The sequence below is a fragment of the Ambystoma mexicanum genome, chromosome 10, assembly GCF_040938575.1.
Source record: "Ambystoma mexicanum isolate Mex_15411 chromosome 10, UKY_AmexF1_1, whole genome shotgun sequence".
In the NCBI taxonomy this organism is placed as follows: domain Eukaryota; kingdom Metazoa; phylum Chordata; class Amphibia; order Caudata; family Ambystomatidae; genus Ambystoma; species Ambystoma mexicanum.
The window spans coordinates 1,274,328,623-1,274,349,578 of NC_090932.1; the positions used below are offsets into that span (position 1 = coordinate 1,274,328,623).

At 51.5% G+C, this 20,956-nt stretch overlaps 1 protein-coding gene across 4 annotated transcripts in view; it reads left to right on the forward strand.

Annotated features, from left to right (window-relative positions):
* EWSR1 (EWS RNA binding protein 1) overlaps window positions 1–20,956 on the forward strand; it is a 360,583-nt gene that overhangs the window by 296,843 nt on the left and 42,784 nt on the right. For all 4 annotated transcript variants that reach the window (XM_069619263.1, XM_069619264.1, XM_069619261.1 and 1 more), the window contains exon 16: window positions 19,233–19,536. In XM_069619263.1, the coding sequence (XP_069475364.1) occupies window positions 19,233–19,536 (304 nt within the window). The remainder of the gene's footprint in view (window positions 1–19,232; window positions 19,537–20,956) is intronic.

The following is a 20,956-nucleotide window of genomic DNA, read 5'->3' on the forward strand; positions in this document are numbered from 1 at the left end:
TGATTGCCTCATTTAGTGAATGCTTTATAAATTGTGTAATAAATTAATAAGTGTTTCCCCTCTTGAGATAAGCCTGGCTGCTCAGCTCGCTACCAAAAACTATGTGGTACAGACTTGTACCAAAGGTTAGTTTTGCTAACACCTGTAGTCCTAGTTGTGCGTAGTTGTCCCAGAGGGTACTGCATACAAACTTTGCCTAACAGTATCTGTTTTTCGCAACTTTCATCGCTCCTCAGGGGCGGAATCGTCGAGTGTTTCTTCTTGGAAGTTTCCAGAAGTGACACACATACACTCCAAAATACACTCTTAAAATGTCCAAATCAGTAAGTACCCCTTTGGAATGGCACACACTTTCTACACCCTCAGGTGACTTTAGTAACTAGGACACTGGACATTAATATATCGCTGTTTGTATTTAAAATCAGACTTGGGAGTATGTCAAAGAAAAAGATATTAGAAAAAAAAACAAGAGATCACACAAATATTCTGAAGCAGGTAAGTACTTTTGGTAACCCTCAATGCAAAGTTAGTTGACCCCTTCCTGGAAGGAAGACAAAACACTGTCGGAGGGAAGTCATTCAGGGAGCCAGGCTAGGTCAAAGTCAATTGGGCAAAAGTCTAGGTGAGCTTGAGCACTTTTTGCAGGTAAGTAAAAGTCTTGCACAATGTTTTAGAAGTATTTGTAGAAAAGAAGAAATCCAAGCAGGGCCACAATCTGATTAGGCTTGTGAAGTAAAGCAGCTGCTAGCAACTCTACATAGCAACCAAGACGAGTCTCAGCAGAGAACAAGTAAGGTTACAGCAAGAGTTATGTTCTTTTAGACAACAGTACCTTTGGTTAGAAGAAAAGGGCTTTGGCTGGATTCTGTTCCTGTGCAGCTCTGCAGATCCAGTGTTCCTGGGTCTCCGTCGTGGGGACAAGACGGAGGACGTCTGGAAGACTCCTGCACTGCAACGGGACGATCAGCGACAGAAAAGGACCAACTTCTATTCAGTGGCACTTTTTGTGGTTTCAGCTCCTCGTGTCTAAGCAAATAGCAACACCGCAGACCCTTGGCTGTCAAGATGGGCTTTCCTTGCATCTGTGGTCCAGCACTCTGTTGAGGTGGCTCAGGCTCGGACAGTCCTACTTACTGGGAGTCCGGATGATCTTCTTGGAGCTCTTGGCCAACTTAAAAGCAACGCAGACAATCTGGTGTTCCTCTTCCTGGCTATTCGGTTCCAGCAGCAACTGCAGTGTAATTTCAACCAGCTCGAAGAGGATGTCCAGGTGGCTTACTTTAGAGTTGATTGGTCCCACCAACTCAAGGGGAGAAGTCATCCTTGCAGTTATTCTCTAGATCGAAACGAAATTTGAGTTTCAGCACAGCAGCAGGGCTTCACGGGCAAACCAACCGTCCAGGAGTTGCAGCAGGTGGCGTCTTCAAGTTCTTCTTGAGATTCCTTCGTCCAGTGGTCGACTCTGCCTTCCAAGCCAAAAAGCCTCGCCTTTTTATGCAGGTTTCTTCCATTCCAGCCTAGCTGTCAATCACCCAGCAGGGTGGCTGTCCTTGCCGGACAGCCAGCTGATAAATCACCTAGGAGTGCAATCCTGTCTCCTAGGAGACTAAGCACAGGGAGTTTCGGGCATCTCCCTCGCTTCCTGCCCCCGCCATACACCCTTGGGGCCAGAGGCGGGATTCACTCGTGAATCCTGCCAAAAACAAAACGAACCACGGGACTAAACCTGGTTTGGCACATTGAGTAAATCTCAAGAAGGACCTTTCCACCAAGAGATGCTGAAAAATGACCGGGCCATTTTGACGAAAATGGCACCCTTGGGTGCTCTACTGCAGCTGTGAACGCAGCCCGCGGTAAATGCACACCATGGTAGTTAAAAGTAAACCTCTGCCACCAGCCATTCATCGAGGAAAGGGTAACAAAAAATGTTACATGAGAAGCTAGACAAAGGGGATACGAAGTAACCCCTCCAGCACCCTATTATAAGTTAGTGTGTGCTGGTTCTAGAAAGTTTACAATGTGTCAATTTCACTTCACTGCTCTTGGAAACAGTAGTTTAACCAAGAGAAGGTATTTAAACCTTTGGGAAATCTGGAAGACTTCCATGTGTCACTGTTCTGAAGAGCTGTTTCCGAAGAGACTCCAGGGCTCTGCTGTTTACTCGAGATACCTTAGTAAGAAAGACCAGGGGCTGGAGGCCCATTCCTGATCGACTCAACTACATCAAGTTCCAAAAATTCAGCATGAAAGTTGCAGCACATGCTCTGCCAACTGGAGGAGGGAGACTTCCTGTTGTCGTCTGATCTAGAGGACGCTGCCACGTCCCCATTAACGAAAAACATCGGAAGTTCCTGGTCTTTGGACTGAAGTTGGTGCCCAGAGTCTTTACAGTGCCTGGTGTTGGGTAAAATTTTCATAGAAATGGTAAATCTTCCTGACTTATGTCAACCCCAGAACTGTTTGCTTTACTAGTGGGATATTTTTCCTTATACCTGTGTGGGAACCTTTTTCCACAGCCACAGAATCTTTTACTCTTTTTATAGGTCATTTTTTTAAATTCTTCATATTGTCTTTTTAAAGTTATCCTCTAACAGCTTTTTGGCAATAAGTGCCTGTTTTTGCCGGGTTGACCTAGGGTCTCCCCTTTTAAACTTCCTCTGGCTAACCTGGAGAGAGCTACAGTTCCCAAGGGCAGAAGGGATCTTTGGATCCCTTTTTAACATATTAGGTGAAATCAGCATACCCCACTTTATGTGGAGTAGTGCAGAGATGCAATGTATCACCTTTCACACTAAAATGAACAATTCTGTTACAGGGACAAGCTTACCATCAGTGTCTGATGGTAGTGATATCCTGTATTAATTTGCACCTTTACCGCGGTCTGTGTTCACAGCTGCTGTAAAGGCAGCAAAGGGTGCTCATACTCGTGCGTCCTCCCCTCTCCCCCCCCCCCTTTCCTCCATACTTTCTTGGTCCCTCATGAGGGACGGGAGACGGAACCTTTCTCACCAGAAAAATCTTCTGCTTCAAATTTGGAGGTGCGCGTCCCTAGGAGCATGCACCTGCCTGACCCCGCCCACCAGCACCACTCCCCAGTCCCCTTTCCGTGTCAAGGGGAAGGGGCCGATTTTCACCAGCACTCCTGGGTTTGGCTTCGGCCATGTAATACCATGCGCTCTTCCCCAGATATTCCATCTTTGTATTTTTTCTTTTAAATACTTGGTCCTCTGACGCCACGCAACTTCAGCGGACTTCAGCAGGTGTCCAGCCTGTGAGGGGCTCTTCCCCACTTCAGACCCCCATGCCCTTTTTAGAACAGGCTAGCTAGGTGGAGAGAGCTCTTCCAGAAGTCCGCTCCGGAGGATCTAAAGGACTTTGTCATACATCGCTCAAGGCCAAAGGCAAGGCCTCTATTCACCATCTCACCCTGCAAGGGCTACTCCTTTCCAATGAAGCGTCTGACCGGGAGGAACCTCTCGGGTTCTAGTACCTGCACAAGTACCGAGGCTGGTCCAGCTACCAGACTCTTGACCTAGGGGTCTCCGGATCCTTCTGGTATCAGTGATGAGGGACCGCAAGGTTCTTCTACCGGGGGTTACTCTCGAGGGCCAATGCCCTAGTACTGGCATGTCCAAGGGGGCGCCTTCACACAGCACTACCGGCAGCTCTGCCGAGGGCACCTTCCAGGCCCTGGCCTGAGGTGTGGGATAGGCCTTATGTTCCAACACCAAGCGTCTTGGACGAGGCTGGTTCCAGCGAGCCAGGCAGCACGACTTTGGCATGTGGCACCCAGCTCGACAAAATGGCAGTCGTGCCAGACAAGATGGCCAATCGTCAGATACCTTCTCTAGTAGAACGGGTGGAGGAATGAGTCACAAGGTGGGACTGGTGTCAACCAGGTACGTGGCCTACAGCTTATCCATCAGCAGCGCAGGGCAGGTTCCCCTGCACCTCAGGCAGTGTGCCCAGGCAGCCCACAGCCACTCAGTCAATATCTACTACCTCCTCTTCAGCCTCCGAAGACAGGTTCTTCAAAAGGTTTCTGGTGCTGATGCGAACACCCCAGATGGGCTCTATCCTTTGGCATACGATCAGGGACATGCTCCCAAAGGTCACCCCACGGTACCCATAGTCATTCCTCCAATGGCTCTGGTGCCACAGGCCCCAGTGCTGCACTTGCTGGCTCCTATTCCAGACCCTCTGCCTGCGGCGGTTCTGGCGGTTCCACAACAGCCTCCTGCTCCGGTCTCCGAACTGCAGTCCATGGCACCTTGTACCCCTCTACAGTTCTGGACCCTCCTAGCACTCAGGTGGATACAGACGAGGACGACCCTGACAAGCCATCTTCAGCGAAGGCCTTCCACAAACGCCCTGCAGTCCTGGAAGAATAGCTGGGCATTCCTCAGCCCGAGGTCAAACAGCCCGAGGAGGGGGGGGGTCTTGCTAGAAGTCCTCACCCTAAGGACCCCCACCCCCTCAGACTGGGCTCCTGATGCAGAAGGACATTGTTGTCCTGGCCAAGAAGGGGTGGCTCAAGCCGCACTAGGGCCAACTTGTCAATAGGCGCCTCGACACCAAGTACAGGCAGTTGGAGGGGGGGGGGGAGGGATACTGGTTTGCTTTCGGCTCATCCTCCGCCACACTCCTTGGTGATTGCTGCAGCGTCACTCTATTCTAAGCTTCGGTCGGCCACCTTGTCCTTGGCGCTGTTGGGCAAGGAGAAGATCTTGGAGGCGTACGGGGAAAAAGCTGTACTCCAACACCTCCCTGCTGGCAGCTGTTCACCAAAGGCTATGGTGGGAGATTGCGGATTACCTCCTGGAAAGCCAGGCTTGTTTCAAAGCTGGATTAGGCGAAGCCAGGCTTGTAGCACAGGACACCATGGAGTCCGCAGTGGCCCATATTGATACCTCTGGCCGGACCATCTGCGTTGCCATGGACCTGAGAAGAATGGCCTGGCTCCGGGCTACCAAGTTTAACCTGGACGTCCAGGAACGCATATTGGACCTTGCATTCGAGGGTAGTGACCCCTTCCACTCCACCACAGATGAAGAATTAGATAGACTTAGCGGTTTGTGAGCTGTTCTTTTTATCTATTCTTACGAAGTCCATGCTCAAAGCGTACACCCAGTCCAATCAACGCTCCGACAAGAGCCGGCCGTCTGGTGGGTTCTGAGACTTCCAAGAACAGAGGTCCAGACAACCTGACCGTTCCCTGAGTCCGCATCGGAGGAAACGGAAGGGGCAGGGGCAAAGCCTTTTTCCAATCCCCTCCTCCGCAACAGCCTCGGAGGGAAAGAAGGCATGACACGCCCCGCCCCGCCTTGGTCCAAGTGTGTCCAGTGGAGGCAAGCTTGCCTCCCACATGCAATTTTGACACCAAAACTGGTCCCCTGGATCCTCTGTAGTCTCCAAGGGGTACCGCCTACCGGTCCCTTCCTCCCCTACCACAGATTGGGACAGCAACTCTGTTGGCGGAGATCCGGTTGCTCGCTGAGAGCCAGGCAGTGTAAGAAGTCCCAGCCTCCCAGAGAGGATTGGGCTTCTATTCCAGGATTTTCGCCATACAGAACCAGGCTGGCCTGAGTTGTTGGACCTTTTCACCCTCAAACTCCCTTCCGCTACAAAAATTCAAGATGGTTACGCCAGCTCTCATTGAAGAGACACTGAACAGAGGGCTAGATGTGCTCCCTGGATCTGAAGGATCCGTATTTACATGTCCCGATTTTGGCAGCCGCATCAGTCATTTCTGCGCTTCACGATCATGGACTGCCATTTCCAATACAAGGTGCTACCCTTCAACCTCAATTCAGCCCCCACGGTATTTACCAGATTGATGAACGCAGTGGCTGCTCTCCTCAGGGCCACCACGTCAACCCATACTTGAACGACTGGCTCGTCCGGGCCTCATCTCCGGATGCGATTCTCCACATGTCTGCGCTTATAAACGCACTCCATGACCTGGGGTTTACAACCCACACAACTTCAGGATGGTCACCCTCCAGCACGTGCTGGGACAGCTGGAGGAGGGAGACTTCCTATCGTCACTGGACCTGGAGGATGCTTACTTCCACATCCCCATTCTAAAAGGACACAATGTTCCTCAGATTCGTAGTCCAGGGGCGTCACTACCAATTCAGAGCCCTGCAGTTCAGATTAAAGTCGGCACCCAGGGTGTTCACCAAGTGCCTCGCACCTGTGGCGGCTGCGGCTGCATCTGCAAGGGATCCTCGTCTACCCCTACCTGGACGACTGGCTAATCCGTGCAGGGTCAAGAGAACTCTCTGTCGAACACACAGCGAGGACCGTCAGCCTGCTGCGGAGCTGGGATTCGCCATCAACTACCCCAAATCCCATCTGGTCCCGTTGCAGGTGGCACTGTTTCTGGGAGCAAAGCTCCATACAGTGAAGCGATTGGCATCTCCGTCGGAAGAAAGGACGAAGGCCATTTTGGGCAAGCTGCAGCACCTGTTTGCCACGGATGTGGCCAGAGTGAGGCCAGATCCTCGGGATGATGTCCTCATGCATCTACCTTGTGCCCCTTTGCAGACTTCGGATGCGTCCGCTACAAGAGTTCCTCGACGCCCGCTGGATTCAAGCAGCGGGCAGCTTCGAAGACAGGGTCACGCTCGACAAGGAGTTCCGTCGGGCGATTCTATGGTGGGGTGCCCGTGCGCACCTCGCTGCAGACATGGACTTTCAGGCCCCGGCGTATCAGGAGACCGTAACGACGGACGCCTCCCTGGAGGGATGGGGGGCCCACACCGGAGATCTCCACGCAAGAGGCCTCTGGCTCCCGTCGCATCAACATCCTGGAGCTACGAGCTGTGTTCTGGGCGCAGGTTCGCACAATCGAGGAGCGTGGGCGATGCTTTCTCGTTCCCTTGGGATGGCCTGTTACTGTATGCGTTCCCTCCATTGCTGTTGCTGCTCCGTCTCATCAACCAGCTCAAGAGGTCCAGGATGATCCTCGTCGACCTATCAAGCTGGCGACGGACGCAGATCTTTTCTCCAGAGAAGGAGGCGCCATTCTCCCATCACAACCCGGAGTCGCTGAACTTGCAGGCTTGGCACCTGCAGCACTAGAGTTTGGATGATACGATATCCCGGCTGACTGCAGAGAGGTTCTTGCAAAAGCCAGGAAGAGGTTCTCAGTCGGGTGCCGTGCACAGAAGATTAACCCTCTGCGGATTACGGCCCCTCAAGTATTGCCGTACCTACTGTCGCTGGCCAAAGCTTGACTGGCTCACGCCTCCAAGATGCATCTGGCTGCTATCTCCCGATACACCAGAACTACAGGAGGGGCGTCCTTGTGGTCTCATCTGGTGAAGGAATTTATGAAGGGACTATTCCGATCGTTCCCGCCGGTGAAGGCCCCTGCCCCAGCGTGGGAGCTCAACGTGGTGCTGACCAGGCTCATGGGGGCCCCATGGGGGCCCCATTCGAGCCTATGCACTCGGCGCCGTTGAAGTTCCTGTCGTGGAAGACAGCATTTCTCGTGGCCATCACCTCTGCACGACGAGTGGGAGAGATCCAGGCCTTATCTTGCAAGCCTCCATACTTGACTTTTCACGACACGAGGGTGGTGCTGAGGACGCACCCCTCCTTCATGCCCAAGGTGCCATCGGACTTCAACGAGCCCTTGGTGTTGCCAGTTTTCTTCCCATCGCCTTGGTCTCCGGCCGAGAGGACTTTGCACTTGCTGGATGTGGCTAGAGCGCTGAAGTTCTACGTGGACCGCACAAAGTTTACGAAGATATCACAGCTGTTTGTGAACTTTGGACCTGTGAATCAAGGTAAGGCTCTCTCGAAGGCTTCCATTTCCAGATGGCTCTCCGGCTGCATCATGCACTGTCACCGGTTGGCAAACTGACCGCTGCCCGGCCGTCCGAGAGCCCATTCGACCAGAGCGATCGCTGCTACCACGGCGTTCCTGTCTGGTGTGCCCCTGCTGGACATCTGCAGGGCTGTTAAGTGGAGGTCGACGCACACCTTCACAAGATTCTACTGTGTCGATCGGGACTCCAGGGAGGAGTCCAGGGTCGGCTAAGCAGTGCTGCGCAACCTGTTCTCTTAAGATGAGCCTGGTGAGGAGGTAAGAGATGCTTAATGTTGAGTTGTTGTATTGCTTAATGTTGAGCCTGTTGCCACCTCCCGTGGTTGTGCATGTGCATACTGCTATGTATTCTTATATTCATGAGCATGTGAATCCATGCCAGACCCCATGCTGGAGAAGAAACAAGTTACTTACCTGTAACTGTTGTTCTCCAACATGGGTCTGGCATGGATTCACATGCGAACCCTCCCTCCTTCCCCTCTGCGGCTCTTCACTTGGTGTCACTGCCACTTTACGTGCTACCAAATCTGAGGATGGCTGCCAGGGGAGGGGCTTAGGTAGAGGGCAGTATGACCCAGAGATCAGTGATTGGTTACTACTAAGAAAGACAGATCAGAAACGAAACTGATTTTTTCTTTACCAAGGATTCCCGGCCTGACGGGGAATATTCATGAGCATGTGAATCCATGCCAGACCCATGTTGGAGAACAGTGACAGGTAAGTAACTTGGATCTGTTTGCTTCCCAACATAACAAGAAATGCCAGGAGTTTGCCTCTTGGCAGGGACAGGTCCCCAGCTCCCTGGGCGGTGCATTTCAGATGCAATGGAACTACCTAACTGCATACGCCTTTCCGCCCACACCTGGTTCCATGTCATTTTGTCACCTGCAATTTCATCCCTTGTAATTTTAACATGCACATTCAATCAAAAATGCTCAGTTTTCTGGGTTGACGCAGGGGGCCCTCTCCCACACTTATTTTTGGCTATTGCCTACCCGCGCAAACCCTTACCTGCCCTGTACCACCCCTACCCAAAATTTGATATGCGTATTTGTTGTAATATGCACGTTAAAATGCTATGGGATGAAAATGCAGGCGATGAAAGGACATCGTACCCCGCACCCCTGGTTCACAGGCTGATCTGCAGGCTAAAACAATCGTGTCACCTCGCATCACCCCAATTCACCTACCAGTGGGCCCAGCTCCGCTCCTGACCCAGCAGCGGGGCAGGGTTCTCCACCCGGCTCCGCTCAAACAGCCCTGTGGTTCCTGAGCAGGTCACTCTGAAACACTTGGACCTATCGCAGACTAACCTGGAGATCATCCAAGGCGCTAGAAGCAAGGCTACCGGGAGCCAATATACGAGCAAATGGTCTATATTCTGTCATTGGGCCAACTCGAAGGAGACTGAATCCCCCCCCCCCCCCCCCCCCCCCACTAGGTGCTGATTGAATGATGTATTATACTTCTCGGCACGCCTCGCCCACTCTGGAGTGCAGGTCGACACATGCCGCATTTATCTGTCCGCCATAGGTGCCTACAGGAATACGAAAGAGGGTCTCTTTTCCTCCTCCAACCCGTTGGTCAACCGGTATCTGGCGGGCCTCCAGAGGCTGTACCTGCCCATAAAGAAGCCACACCCGGTGTGGGACCCCAATGTAGTGTTGGGGGGGGGGGGGGCCCTTGGTGCACAAACCTTTCGAGCCAATGGCATCTGCGGACATCAGGCTGGTCACTGTAAAGACCGCCCTACTCGCGGGCCTCACCTCAGCTTGCAGAGTCAGCAAAATCCAGGCCCTTGTGGCACCAGAGCCCTACACCACTTTCCACAATGATAGGGTGGTCGGCGTTCCTACCCAAGGTCTCATCCGCCTTCTACTTGAACTAGGAGATTGTATTACCCAACTTCTTCGCCGACCCTAAGGATAAGCCTCCAAAGGGTTTGCATAGTCTGGATGTCGGAGGCGCTCTGAAGTATTACCTGGACAGGCCGAAGGAATTCCGCAAGTTGGATGCCCTCCTTTGGTGGTTCAAGGCCAGGTTATCAGGCTTCCAAGGTCTCCATCGCGAGGTGGATGGTCAGGGCCATCAAGGAGGCTTATGAGGGCCAGCGCAGACCAGTTCCGGCCAATTTGCATGCCCATACGGTCAGGACCAATGCCACGACCATTGCATTCCAACGGCATGTACTGTGGCAAGTCATAAGCAGGGCGGCCGACTGGCCACTCTTCCGGCTTTTTGCAAGCACTACTGTCTAGACGCCGCCTCCTAGGTCAGACGCGGCTTTCAGGCAGGTGGTTCTGAAAAACCTGTTTGCTTAGGGAGAGGCTCCTCTCCACCCTAGGGCTTCATTCAGTTGTAATCTCCCATACAGTATGGAGGGACGGGACGTAACAGTAATTAAGTTACTCACTGTAGTGACTAACGCACTTAGTCCATAGTCCCCTTTCCTCCAATGTCCCACCGTCCTCCCCCTAATAATAATGGTGTCATTAGGCAATGTTGTATATTGTCGATGCGTCAATGGGGACTGAGTGGCGCCGGTGGGCGCATGCTTCCAGGGCTGTGCCCCTGAGCACCTCTAAATTTAAAGGGGAAGATTTTTCTGGTGAAAAAGATGGTCTCCCGTCCCTAGCGAAGGACGCCCATACAGTAACAAAACTGCCCCATTGTTTTTTTGCCTTTTTATTGTTTCTTGTCCTTTCTTGTTCCTTCCCCCGACATTCAGGGCGGGAAATTCCTTTGTTTACCCAGCTTACCCCAACTGAGACACCCATTCTCATGATACTGCCTTCAGACACCTACTCAGGACACATCTCTAAATTGGAGAGGACAATCCCACAGTCCCACCATGCCTACTGCCTCGCAGTCTCACACTAGCTCTGCATTTGCCTCCATAACACCCACTAGCAACCCATACCTCAACCCCCCCTGCCCTTTGGCCAGAGCATTTTGCTACTAACCCCACCCACCCTTTCACTGTACATGCAAGGAACCTCAGACTTTGCTACAGACTCCCTTGCGCTGCCCGTCACCATCCCAGCAACATCACGCCTTTGATTTCCACACTGCTTCTAGCAACCGCCCCTAGCATCTCCCTGTCTCCTAGTACTAAAAACACTAAATCTAAAACTAGTAAACACACACATTATCCAACCTAGGCTTTACACACCATCAGGGAACCTACCCAAAACAAGGGCAGAACTCCTGACTGGTTAGCTGAACTAAATTTCAACATAGTCTAACCAACCGTGTGCGTGGACTGACCACCATTTGCTGACCTTTAACATCATAGCCAACGACCTTTGTGTCAGACAGGAAATTGCGCTTGCAATCTGTACAAGAAATAAGAGGGACATAACTTGTGAAAAACTGCCCCCCCCCCCGCCTACCAGCTCTTAACTGTCATCATGCACAGACCCCACTGTCCTAGTGTATACGTTCAATCAGACTATGCTGAAAGCATTGGACTCTATTGCACCCATTAAATCCAGGAAACCCAAACCGCATGCTCACCAACTCCTGGTTTACACCACACTTGAGTGCTACGTAAAGAAAAACGAAACTCTGAAGCCTGCTGGAAAAGCAACCCTACGCACCCTGATGAAGACAGCCTCTTGGCATCCTCAAACTACAAAGGTGGTATCTTCCAGGCAAAAGACAAATACAATAAGCGCATCTTAAAAGTGGAATCCAACACCAAGGAGAGCTTGCTAAGATACTAAAATAACTTGAATCCCCCTCTGCCCTTTACACACCTGTAGTAAAGACTGCACCTGGTGTGCTAATATTCAAAAAGCGCTCCTTGGTAAAATAGCCACACTCCAAATCAATGACAAAAATACCAGCCTCCAGATTCGCCCCGCGACTCGATTCTCTGCATGGCGTAACCACGCCCGTAAACCATTGTTTCCCGCCACTAACAACCACAGAGGTTGAAAGCATCATCAGTGAACTCAAACCATCCAACTGCCAAGGTGACTCGTGCCCAGCTCTTATCAAGGAGGCTTCACGCGAATTAGCTCACTTGATTAATGCCTTTATAAACTCATCGTTCAGCACAGGCATTGTCCCAGATAACCTGAAGGATGTATGGGGTATCCCCCTTCTTAAAAAGCCCACAATGGAATCCAGCATGCTCACTAATTACAGGCCTATCACTACTGTGCCTTTTCTGCTTATAATTCTAGACCGCACAGCTTATCTGCAGATCCAAGACTACTGGATTCCAATAAACTCCTGGCCCTCAATCTGGTTTCCGGCCTATACACACAACAAACAGTCCTCATTGACTTAAAATCTCAAATTGATGACCTGAAAGACGATGAGAAGCTGGCCTCGCTACTTCTACTCAACTGATCGGCAACATTTGATCTGGTAAACCACCAAATCCTTTGCCGGCACGTCAAATTGGCTGCATGCTTCTCAGACAAAGCCACCACATGGATCAGATCCTTTCTAGACAATAGGTCCATGAGGGTTTTCTCCGCCTCCGCTGAACCCTCACCAGTCCTATGTGGGGTACCCAAAGGATCATGCGTTTCCCCAACACACTATAGTGTGTTCACAAAACCACATTTCGATATTCGAGATTATCTGGGTGTCACCTACACGAACTAAGAGGATGACACCCAGATACCCATTCCCATCACTGCGGACCATACGGCTGACACGAAAGCTGTCATCTACCAGGTCATCCAGGCCTGGATGGCCCAACACGAACTCGTGTCAATGACAAAGACAGAGCGCCTCATCCTGGGCTCTCATCACAGACTTAACAGACTAAATTCCACCTTTAATGCATTCGTCATCGACGGTAATACCAAGTATCCAACAATACTAAAACCTTTTAGGCATTATCTTGATTCCACATAATCTCTCTCCAGACAAACGAATGCTGTAGTCTCAGCATTCGCCTACACTTGCCAACTCATCGCAGCTTGCCGCCCATTCCTTACCACGGCCAATAGTACCACACTGGCCACAACTCTGATTATGTCAAATCGACTATTGCAATGCCCTTTATCTAGGAACCAGTCAACGTAAACTTAATAAGCTTCAGTTCACCCAGAACAATGCCATCAGAGCTGCATTAAATATCCCTAGGAATCAGCACATATCAGAAACCAGACGGAGCCTACATTTGGCTCTGTATCAGTCTCACTCAAAATGCTTGCACTGATGCATAAATGTCTTGCCAACCAAGCGCCTAGCTTCCTGGCTTGCTGTTTCACCCACCATACCTCTAACTGCCCTCCAAGAGCTGGCCAGGCCCACTGTCTTTCCGTACCGATACAAACTACAGAAATCAGGTGGGGCGAGCTTCCCACTCCTCGCCACGAAACTGAACTCCTTGCCTAACCCTCTTAGAGCTGAACCTTCATTCCACGCCTTTAAGAGCAAGTCCAAAATGTGGCTGTCCACCCAAGACCCCCAACTCAGCCCGCGAGTCACTGCACCATTTCCACTGCTTCTAGTGTCGAACTAGCTTCTGATTGTAAATACTCTGTAAATTACCTGTAAGCACACTTACCTTGTATATATGTTGTGATGTTTTGTATACTTCACTGCTCTTCATTCTTGTACATTACTGTTTTGTAACTTAAGTTGCTACTATGCTTACCTGTCTAATGTAACCTAAGATATGTGCCCAGATACCTTTGGTCTAGGCGTGCTATACAAATCAACAAAATAAAAATAAGCCTGGCTGCTCTGGCTACCCTACCATGAACTCGGGTGGTACAGCCTTATACTAAGAGTGGAGTCCTGTACTGCCTCAGTGGAGTGGATTTACTAAGCCCTTAGTTGAACTTCAGAAACACTGTCCTAGCACCTGGCTCTGGTGGCGGCCCATCTGCGCCTACAGGGAATTAATGTGTACCCATACCTCAACGACGGTTTCATTCAGGCCAAGTCAAGGGACATCTCTGTCGATCAGACAGAGGATCGTCCGGCTGCTGACAGATCTGGGGTTCTCTGTGAACTATGCAAAGTCCTTTTGATTCCATTGCAGGACGCGCTGTTCCTGGGGGTCAGGCACAACACGGTATCCTGCAGGGCGGCCCCCTCTGGAGAGAGGATAGCCGCCATTTTGGGCAAAGTGCAACGGTTGTTGGCACTGAGGTTCGCCATGGTGAGGACCATCAAGTCGCTGCTAGGTATGTCGTCCTATATTTGCCTGATGCATCGGACCGCTCTAGGAATTCCTGGGTGCCCGTTGGATCCGGAAGCTTCAAAGACAGGATTTTGCACGGCAAGGAGTTCCGTCGAGCGATAAGGTGGTGGGGTGTGCGCTCGCACATCGCTGGGGGCACGGAATTGCAGGGACCCTTGTAACAGAAGCCCACACCAGATGTCTCAAAGACTAGAAGCCTGCGGCTGCCGGATGAGGAGCTCCACATCGTCCTGGAGCTGCGGGCAGTGTTTTGGGCCCTCGTCATTTCTTTGCAAAGTGGTGAGGGTCTTCACTGACCATACCACCATAATGTTTTACATTTGGGAAGCAGGGGGGGCACCAGGTCCCTAGCGCGGCGCAGGAACTGTGGCACTGGGCCATCGCCCAGGGGATGTTTCTCGTTGCTTTTCAACTTGTGCGAGTAAAGAACACGTTGCTGATTATCTCAGCAGGGAGCTGCGCTCTTGCCACGAGTGGGCGCTTCGGCAGGATCAAGTGGACCACCTCTTCCTCAGGTGGGGCAGACCCCAAATCGATCTATTTGCGGCGTCGACGAACACTGTGCCAGAGGTTTGCCAGCAGGTTCTCCCAGCCAAGGAGCATGGGGGTCACATTCTCCTTCCCATGGGAAGGGCTGTTCCTGTACGTGTTCCCTCTGTTGCCTCTACTACGAGTCATTGGTTAACTCAGATGGTGCGGGTTTTAGGGTGATGCTTGTCACACCAGGGTGGCCGAGGCAGATCTGGTACCCGGACCTGCTCAGCGGCACCTCCAGTCAAGCTATCAGTGGTCGTGGATCTGCTCGCCAGGAAAGGAGGCGCAATACTGCACCACGACCCAGGATTGCTGAACCTGAAGGCCTGGCTCTTGCAGCATTGGAGTTCAGTGTGTATGAGCTGCCCGCGGACTGGTCCTTGCCAGGGTGTTGACTCTTAAGTGCTACGGGCACAAATGAAAGCGTTTCGCGTCTTGGTACCGTTCGCATAAGATTAACCCTCTGAGGGTCATGCCCCCCCCCCTCTCCCAAGTCCTTCCATACCTGTTGTCATTGGCTTAGTAGGCGCTGGTGCACGCCTCCATCAACGTGCATCTGGCGGCTATCTCCTGCTGCACCAGGTCTCCGGGATGGAATTATCTTTGGTCACACCAACTAGTCGAAGAGTTCATTAAAGGACGGTTCCAATCTTTCACCCAACATGGGAACTTAACATGGTACCAACTGGGCTCTTGGGAGGGGGGGGGGGGGCGGAGGGCCTCCGAGCCTATGCATCAAGCTCCTCTCAAGTTCCTTCCTTGGAAGACCACTTTCCTCGTGAACATCACCTCTTCCAGGAGAGTACGTGAGATCCAGGGCCTGCCCCGCAAGCTGCCTTACTTGACTTTCCACGAGCGAACCCTTGGTGTTTTGCATGTGTTTTTTTCCGATGCCTTAGTCGCCGGCTGAAAGCACTTTGCACTCGCTGGATGTGGCTTGAGCGGTGAAGTTTTATGTGGCCTGCACAAAGAGTTTCCGGAAGACTTCTCAGCTTTTTGTAAAATTTGTTCCTGTGAACCGTGGGAAGGCCTTGTTCAAGGCTTCTATCTCCAGGTGGCTATCAGGTTGCATCACTCCAGCATGGGGTCTGGCATGGATTCACATGCTCATGAATATTTCCAGTCAGGCTGGGAATCCTCTGTAAAGAAAAAATCAGTTTGTTTCACTTCTGAACTGTCTTTCTCCTAACCAATCAGTGGTCTCTGGATCATACTGCCCCAGCCAATGACAACCCTCAAACTAAGCCCCTCCTCTGGCAGCCAGCTTCAGTTTTTTTCCGCTCGTTCGAGTGGTGGGAGTCCTTGTGCTATAGCTCTCGAGCTTTTACTGCGTTTTGAGATTTCTTTTTTTACTCTATTTTTCTTTTTTAGTTCTACTCTTATTTTTCTGGTCAATCGAGCCTGAAGCTCCATCGATCCATCTTCCGATTAACGGGGACCCGTTTTGGGATTCTTCAGCACCCCTCAAGGGTGATTTTTCGTCATTTCTTCTTTAAGGATTCCAGAAGCTTCTTCAAGGCCTACCCCGCGTGTAGATGGCAGAGGAGAAGGAAGACGCCTCTTTTCAGGATTTGCGCAGAATGCGGCCTACGGAACATCTACCTGGACGATGGGCATTCCGTGTGCCTCTACTGCCTGTATTCAGACCAAAGGCACGTGGAGGATGACTGTGTTCTGCAGGTACCCCGCACCATGAAGGACCGGCGCAGGATCTCACTGAGTGGTTCCAGGCCAAGGCCCCTGCTATGGGTGAGTCCCGGCGGCATGCCTCCCCAGCCACAAGAAGAAATCTGAGCGGCCTTCTAAGACTTTTTGAGGGCTCCCTGGCGAAGGGGGCCCCAACATAAGGCCAAGACCACAAGTCTGCGGGCACCGGGAGCGCTGCTGCGACTGGCTCCCCGGTGGCCAGGACGAGTACAGCACCTTAGACCACGAGCCAACGCTCCGGTTTGGCGAGAAAGAGGAAGTCTGACCGCCCGGGGAAAGCTTCTGGAGAAGCCCCGGTTGGACCAGTCGTAGAAGGCCATGGGGGAGTGGGGCGCTGTCCCTCCCCACCCCACAAGTTGAAGGCCCATAGCTCGAACAAGGTTGTGCAGGCCCAGATTACCCGGCAAAGCCTTCCATTGACGGCGTGGTGGAGTCCCTGCCTGCCAAGAGGGAATCGTTGTTTGAGCCCATAGAGAAGACTCCAGAGAAGGTGATGCCCATAATCTCCCCGAAACAGTCCCCCCCGGTCGAAGTTTCGGGGAGATTATGGGCATCACCTTAATCTCCCCGAAACTTATCTCTGAGGAGCTTATCTGGTCTGAGGAGCTCCTCTCCAGACCATTTTGGTGAGGAAGTTTGTTGAGCCCAAGGCCTAGGGAGGGGTCCTAACGAGGGAGACGCGAGTGGTGACAAGACTGACTAGGAGGAACTGGGTGTTGATAACTTGGAGAACCCTACACCACTGCCCCGTCACTTCCACCTCCGCCACCACCTCATCCACCAGCGGACATCTTGGTGGATATCCTCCAGGCACTTCACACCTTGTGCTCGGAGATTCGGACGAGGATGCCTCTTCTGCCAACGGAAGATCCCGCAGCACCAGGGCCATCATGCGTGCCCCCTAACAAGAGGCAAGTTTATCCCCCACTGCCTTGTCATCCTTTCCCCCCCCCCCCCTCCTCCGAGGGAGGATACGGACACGGCGACCACGGATGACTATGGATTGGAGGACCTCCCGTCTCTGCTGCCTAGAGCCTCACCGCCCGACGAGATGGCCTCTTTCCACGCCATGATCTCGAGGGCCCTGGATCTCTCAACAGACTCACAAGGAAAAGTGGGTTTCCTGTACCAAAGCCGTGAGGCGAAGACCGTGCTGTCAATCCCTCTGTTGGACGACATCTGGGACGAAGGACTGTCCCTAATGAAGAACCTATCCTCTGCCCCGCCCAAGAGGGACCGGTATGAAAAGTACAGGGTGTCGGACTCTGCACCCAAGTGCTTGAGGTCCCAGCCTTCCCCAGATTCCGTGGTGGCGGCGAGGTGGAAATCTTCTGGCTGCTATTCCACGTCAACGACCACTCGTTCCAACCCCTGCCCCTTCACCCCTCCGGACAGCGAGGAGAAGCTAGACGAAATGGGACGGGTCAAGGTGGCCAAGGCACTCGACATCGTGGCCCGCTACGACTGGGAGCTCTGGTTTCCCCTCCTGGACTTCTTTCCCGATGACAGAGCGGAAGGATTGGAGATCCTGCAGGAGGGCAAGGTGGCAACGGACCATGCCATTAGTGGCCACGGACATTGCTGACACAGGATTCCGCCAATGTGTTTGTCTTCATCAGCGAAGTTGGTTAAGGGCCACTAACTTTTGCCAGGATGTGCAGTCGAGGGGGTTGGACAGGTATAGGGCAGTCACTGGTTGGCTGCAGTATGACCCAGAGCTCAGTGATTGGTTATTGGGAGAATGACAGTTTAGAAATGAAACTAGATTTTCTTTTACTGGGGATTCCCATCCTGACGGGGAATATTCATTGTCATGTGAATCAATGCCACAACCATGCTGGAGATAAGTTACAGTACTTGTTCCTTATCCTATGTACTGCACTGTCTTCCCTTTCCCCCAGCACTTTTCCCCTACCCCTCCTACTTTCCCCTACTTGTGCGATCTCAATGTCACCTGGCCTAGCAGGATTGTCTGTCTTCCCGTTCCCCTCCCTTGCCTCATCCCGTCTTGAAACACTTGTGTATAGGTGTGTTATAAATGCCATATCATATCAGACCCATGATAGAGTACAATAGTTACAGGTAAGTAACTTGTTCTTTCCCATCTCCTCTAAATAGGGTTACATGTGCTTAAGATCCTGCCTGGATCTCTTTCCTGACTTATCAGTGGTGATGGATCCCTTCCTAGGGCTATCCTAGAGTATTGGGAGAGCTAATTGCATGAACTTTCCTTATCTATATGGAACTTTGAGTTACTTATTGGCATTGGCCAATACACATTGGAAAAACCACCTGAAAAGTATATTTTAGGAACTGATGGCTTCAGGGTCAAAGGCCCCAAACCATATCAGGGACAGACTTGTTTGTGTTTATCTAAAGTGCTCCTACTGTATTTTATGTATCTGACCTATTTTTCGACCTGCTTACACTGATTTTGTATCATATTCTGTTTCTGCCTTCTAAGTGGCAATGTATGTGTATTGTATAATTCATATGTTGAAATATTGGCCTAGATGCTTAATTGTTTAGTGTATTTTAAAGGCCTGATAAATCATTGTATATTTTTGTACTTGCTTGTCCAACTAGAATTCGTGTTGCTCTGTGTGGATTAGTTGTAGCCCTAAATCACTCGCACCCCTCATAAGTCTTAAGCCTTGCCGCTCTGCTACCTACCTGGATTTGAAAGGGTTTGGCTAGACTGCTTTGTTTTTCCTCTTCACAACAATAGGTAGGCCTCCCAAAATCCACCAGAGGGTGGATTTTGGAAATCCATCTCGGCAAACACAAAACGAGAGGAAAAAGGTCAAAGAAAAATGTTTGAGAACTTCCAAAAAGGGGGTGTTATGGAATTTCACTCGCACAATAGTAGTGTAGGAGTTAGCATCAGACTGTTTACATTGTCTTTGTGCTGTAACTTTCTCAGCTTTTACTGTTGAATGAAATTATAATGTATTGACACTGCCGTTTTTATCTTTGCAGGTGGTGATCGTGGCAGAGGTGGTCCTGGTATGAGAGGTGGAATGAGGGGTGGACTTTTGGACCATGGTGGTCCTGGTATGTTCCGAGGTGGTCGTGGTGGAGACAGAGGTGGTTTCCGTGGTGGTCGTGGCATGGATCGGGGTGGATTTGGCAGTGGTGGAAGACGTGGAGGGCCTGGTGGGCCTGTTGGTCCTGTCGGTCCTGTTGGTCCTCCTGGGCCCCTCATGGAGCTGGGAGGAAGAGGAGGACCTAGTGGCAGGCGTGGTGGGCCTGGAGGGCCTGGTGGACCTGGAAAAATTGACAAGTATGTTTGCTTCTTCTGAGGCTTATACTACCCGTGGTTACTGTTTGTGTGAGGGATCTGTTTAGCAGATTAACATTTTTTTTCGGTGTCCTGTAGCATTTGCTCTGTCTTGTTTCTACGCAATAGTTATTCTTTTGCTATGCTATCCCCTTTTCCAGCTCGTTATTATGTTGTTGTGTAGCTTAGATGGGTCTAAAAATGTAGACTAACAAAAAGCAGTCACTTAAAGAATGTAGCACCTGCACACGTGCACCCCTCTGCAACTACCCTGCCCTCAACCCATGCTGCTTCTGTGCCTTTATCTTTTCTGCTGATCAACATGTTTGTAATCATTGCACCTATTTACTGCCACGTGTCCTTGCAGTTGCTTTTTAAAACTGACTTTTTTATAATTTTGTCAAATGCCCGTTGTGAAATGTTTTGCTTGTGTTGTGCCTTTCTCTGCTGCATGCAAAACTGAAGATTGATTGCTGAAAGACTTTTAATGGTTCCTAAGCACATTTTCCTTGGGCAACCCTCCAGACCATAGATTTTCCAGCATACAGTATCATGCCATTACATAATGGGAAAGACAATCTGCAACTCAAGCTTGATCCTGCCCCAAAAGTGGCAGTCCAGCTGAACCGGTTGATCAGGTCCCGTCTGCATTAGCTCACGGGCATCCCATATATATTTCTGCTTCATAGTGATGGCGGCAACTACCATCAAGGCCGCTAACGCCCTCGCCATTGTGGCGTGTTAAGACAGGGAACTTTGGTTCAAGATGGCCCCCCTCTCCCCCCCTGCTGGACTTTCTTCCCGGCGGGCTGAGGCGTCGCAGATTCTGCAGGAAGGCAAGGTGGCTTCGGAGCACGCCATTACAGTGGCCACGGACATTGGCGACATGGGTTTCCACCAGATGGGCAACAGTGTTTGCCTTAGTCGGCAGGGCTGGCTGAGGGCCACGAACTTCCGCCAGGATGTTCAGTTGAAGGTGTTGGACATGCCCTTCTGGGACAATTTGTTTGGAAAGACTGGGCGAGTCTCTCCAGGCCATCAAAGCGGACACAGACAGCGCATGCCCTAGGCACGCTTAAGCAATGGCGGCCGTCCATTTGGACGTCTGGAGGGAAATCCCAAGGTTCCTCGAAAGGATTTGGGAGAGGTGTCTCGGTCTACCATCAGCCCCCCCCCCACCCCCGCTCATCAGCCCAGGAGATCTACAGGGGGCCGCGCCAAGTCTGGAGGCGGACGTTGTTGCCAAGGCGGCACTTCGATGTGAAACAAGATTGAACCGGCCGTGGGGTCGGGCCCCCACCCATGCATCCCGGTGGGAGGCTGGCCAACTTCGTCAGCGTGTGGAAATCTCCACCGACCATTGGGTGCTGGATGCTCTCGCCTACGGACACACCCTAGAGTTCCAACGGAAGTGTCCAAGGAT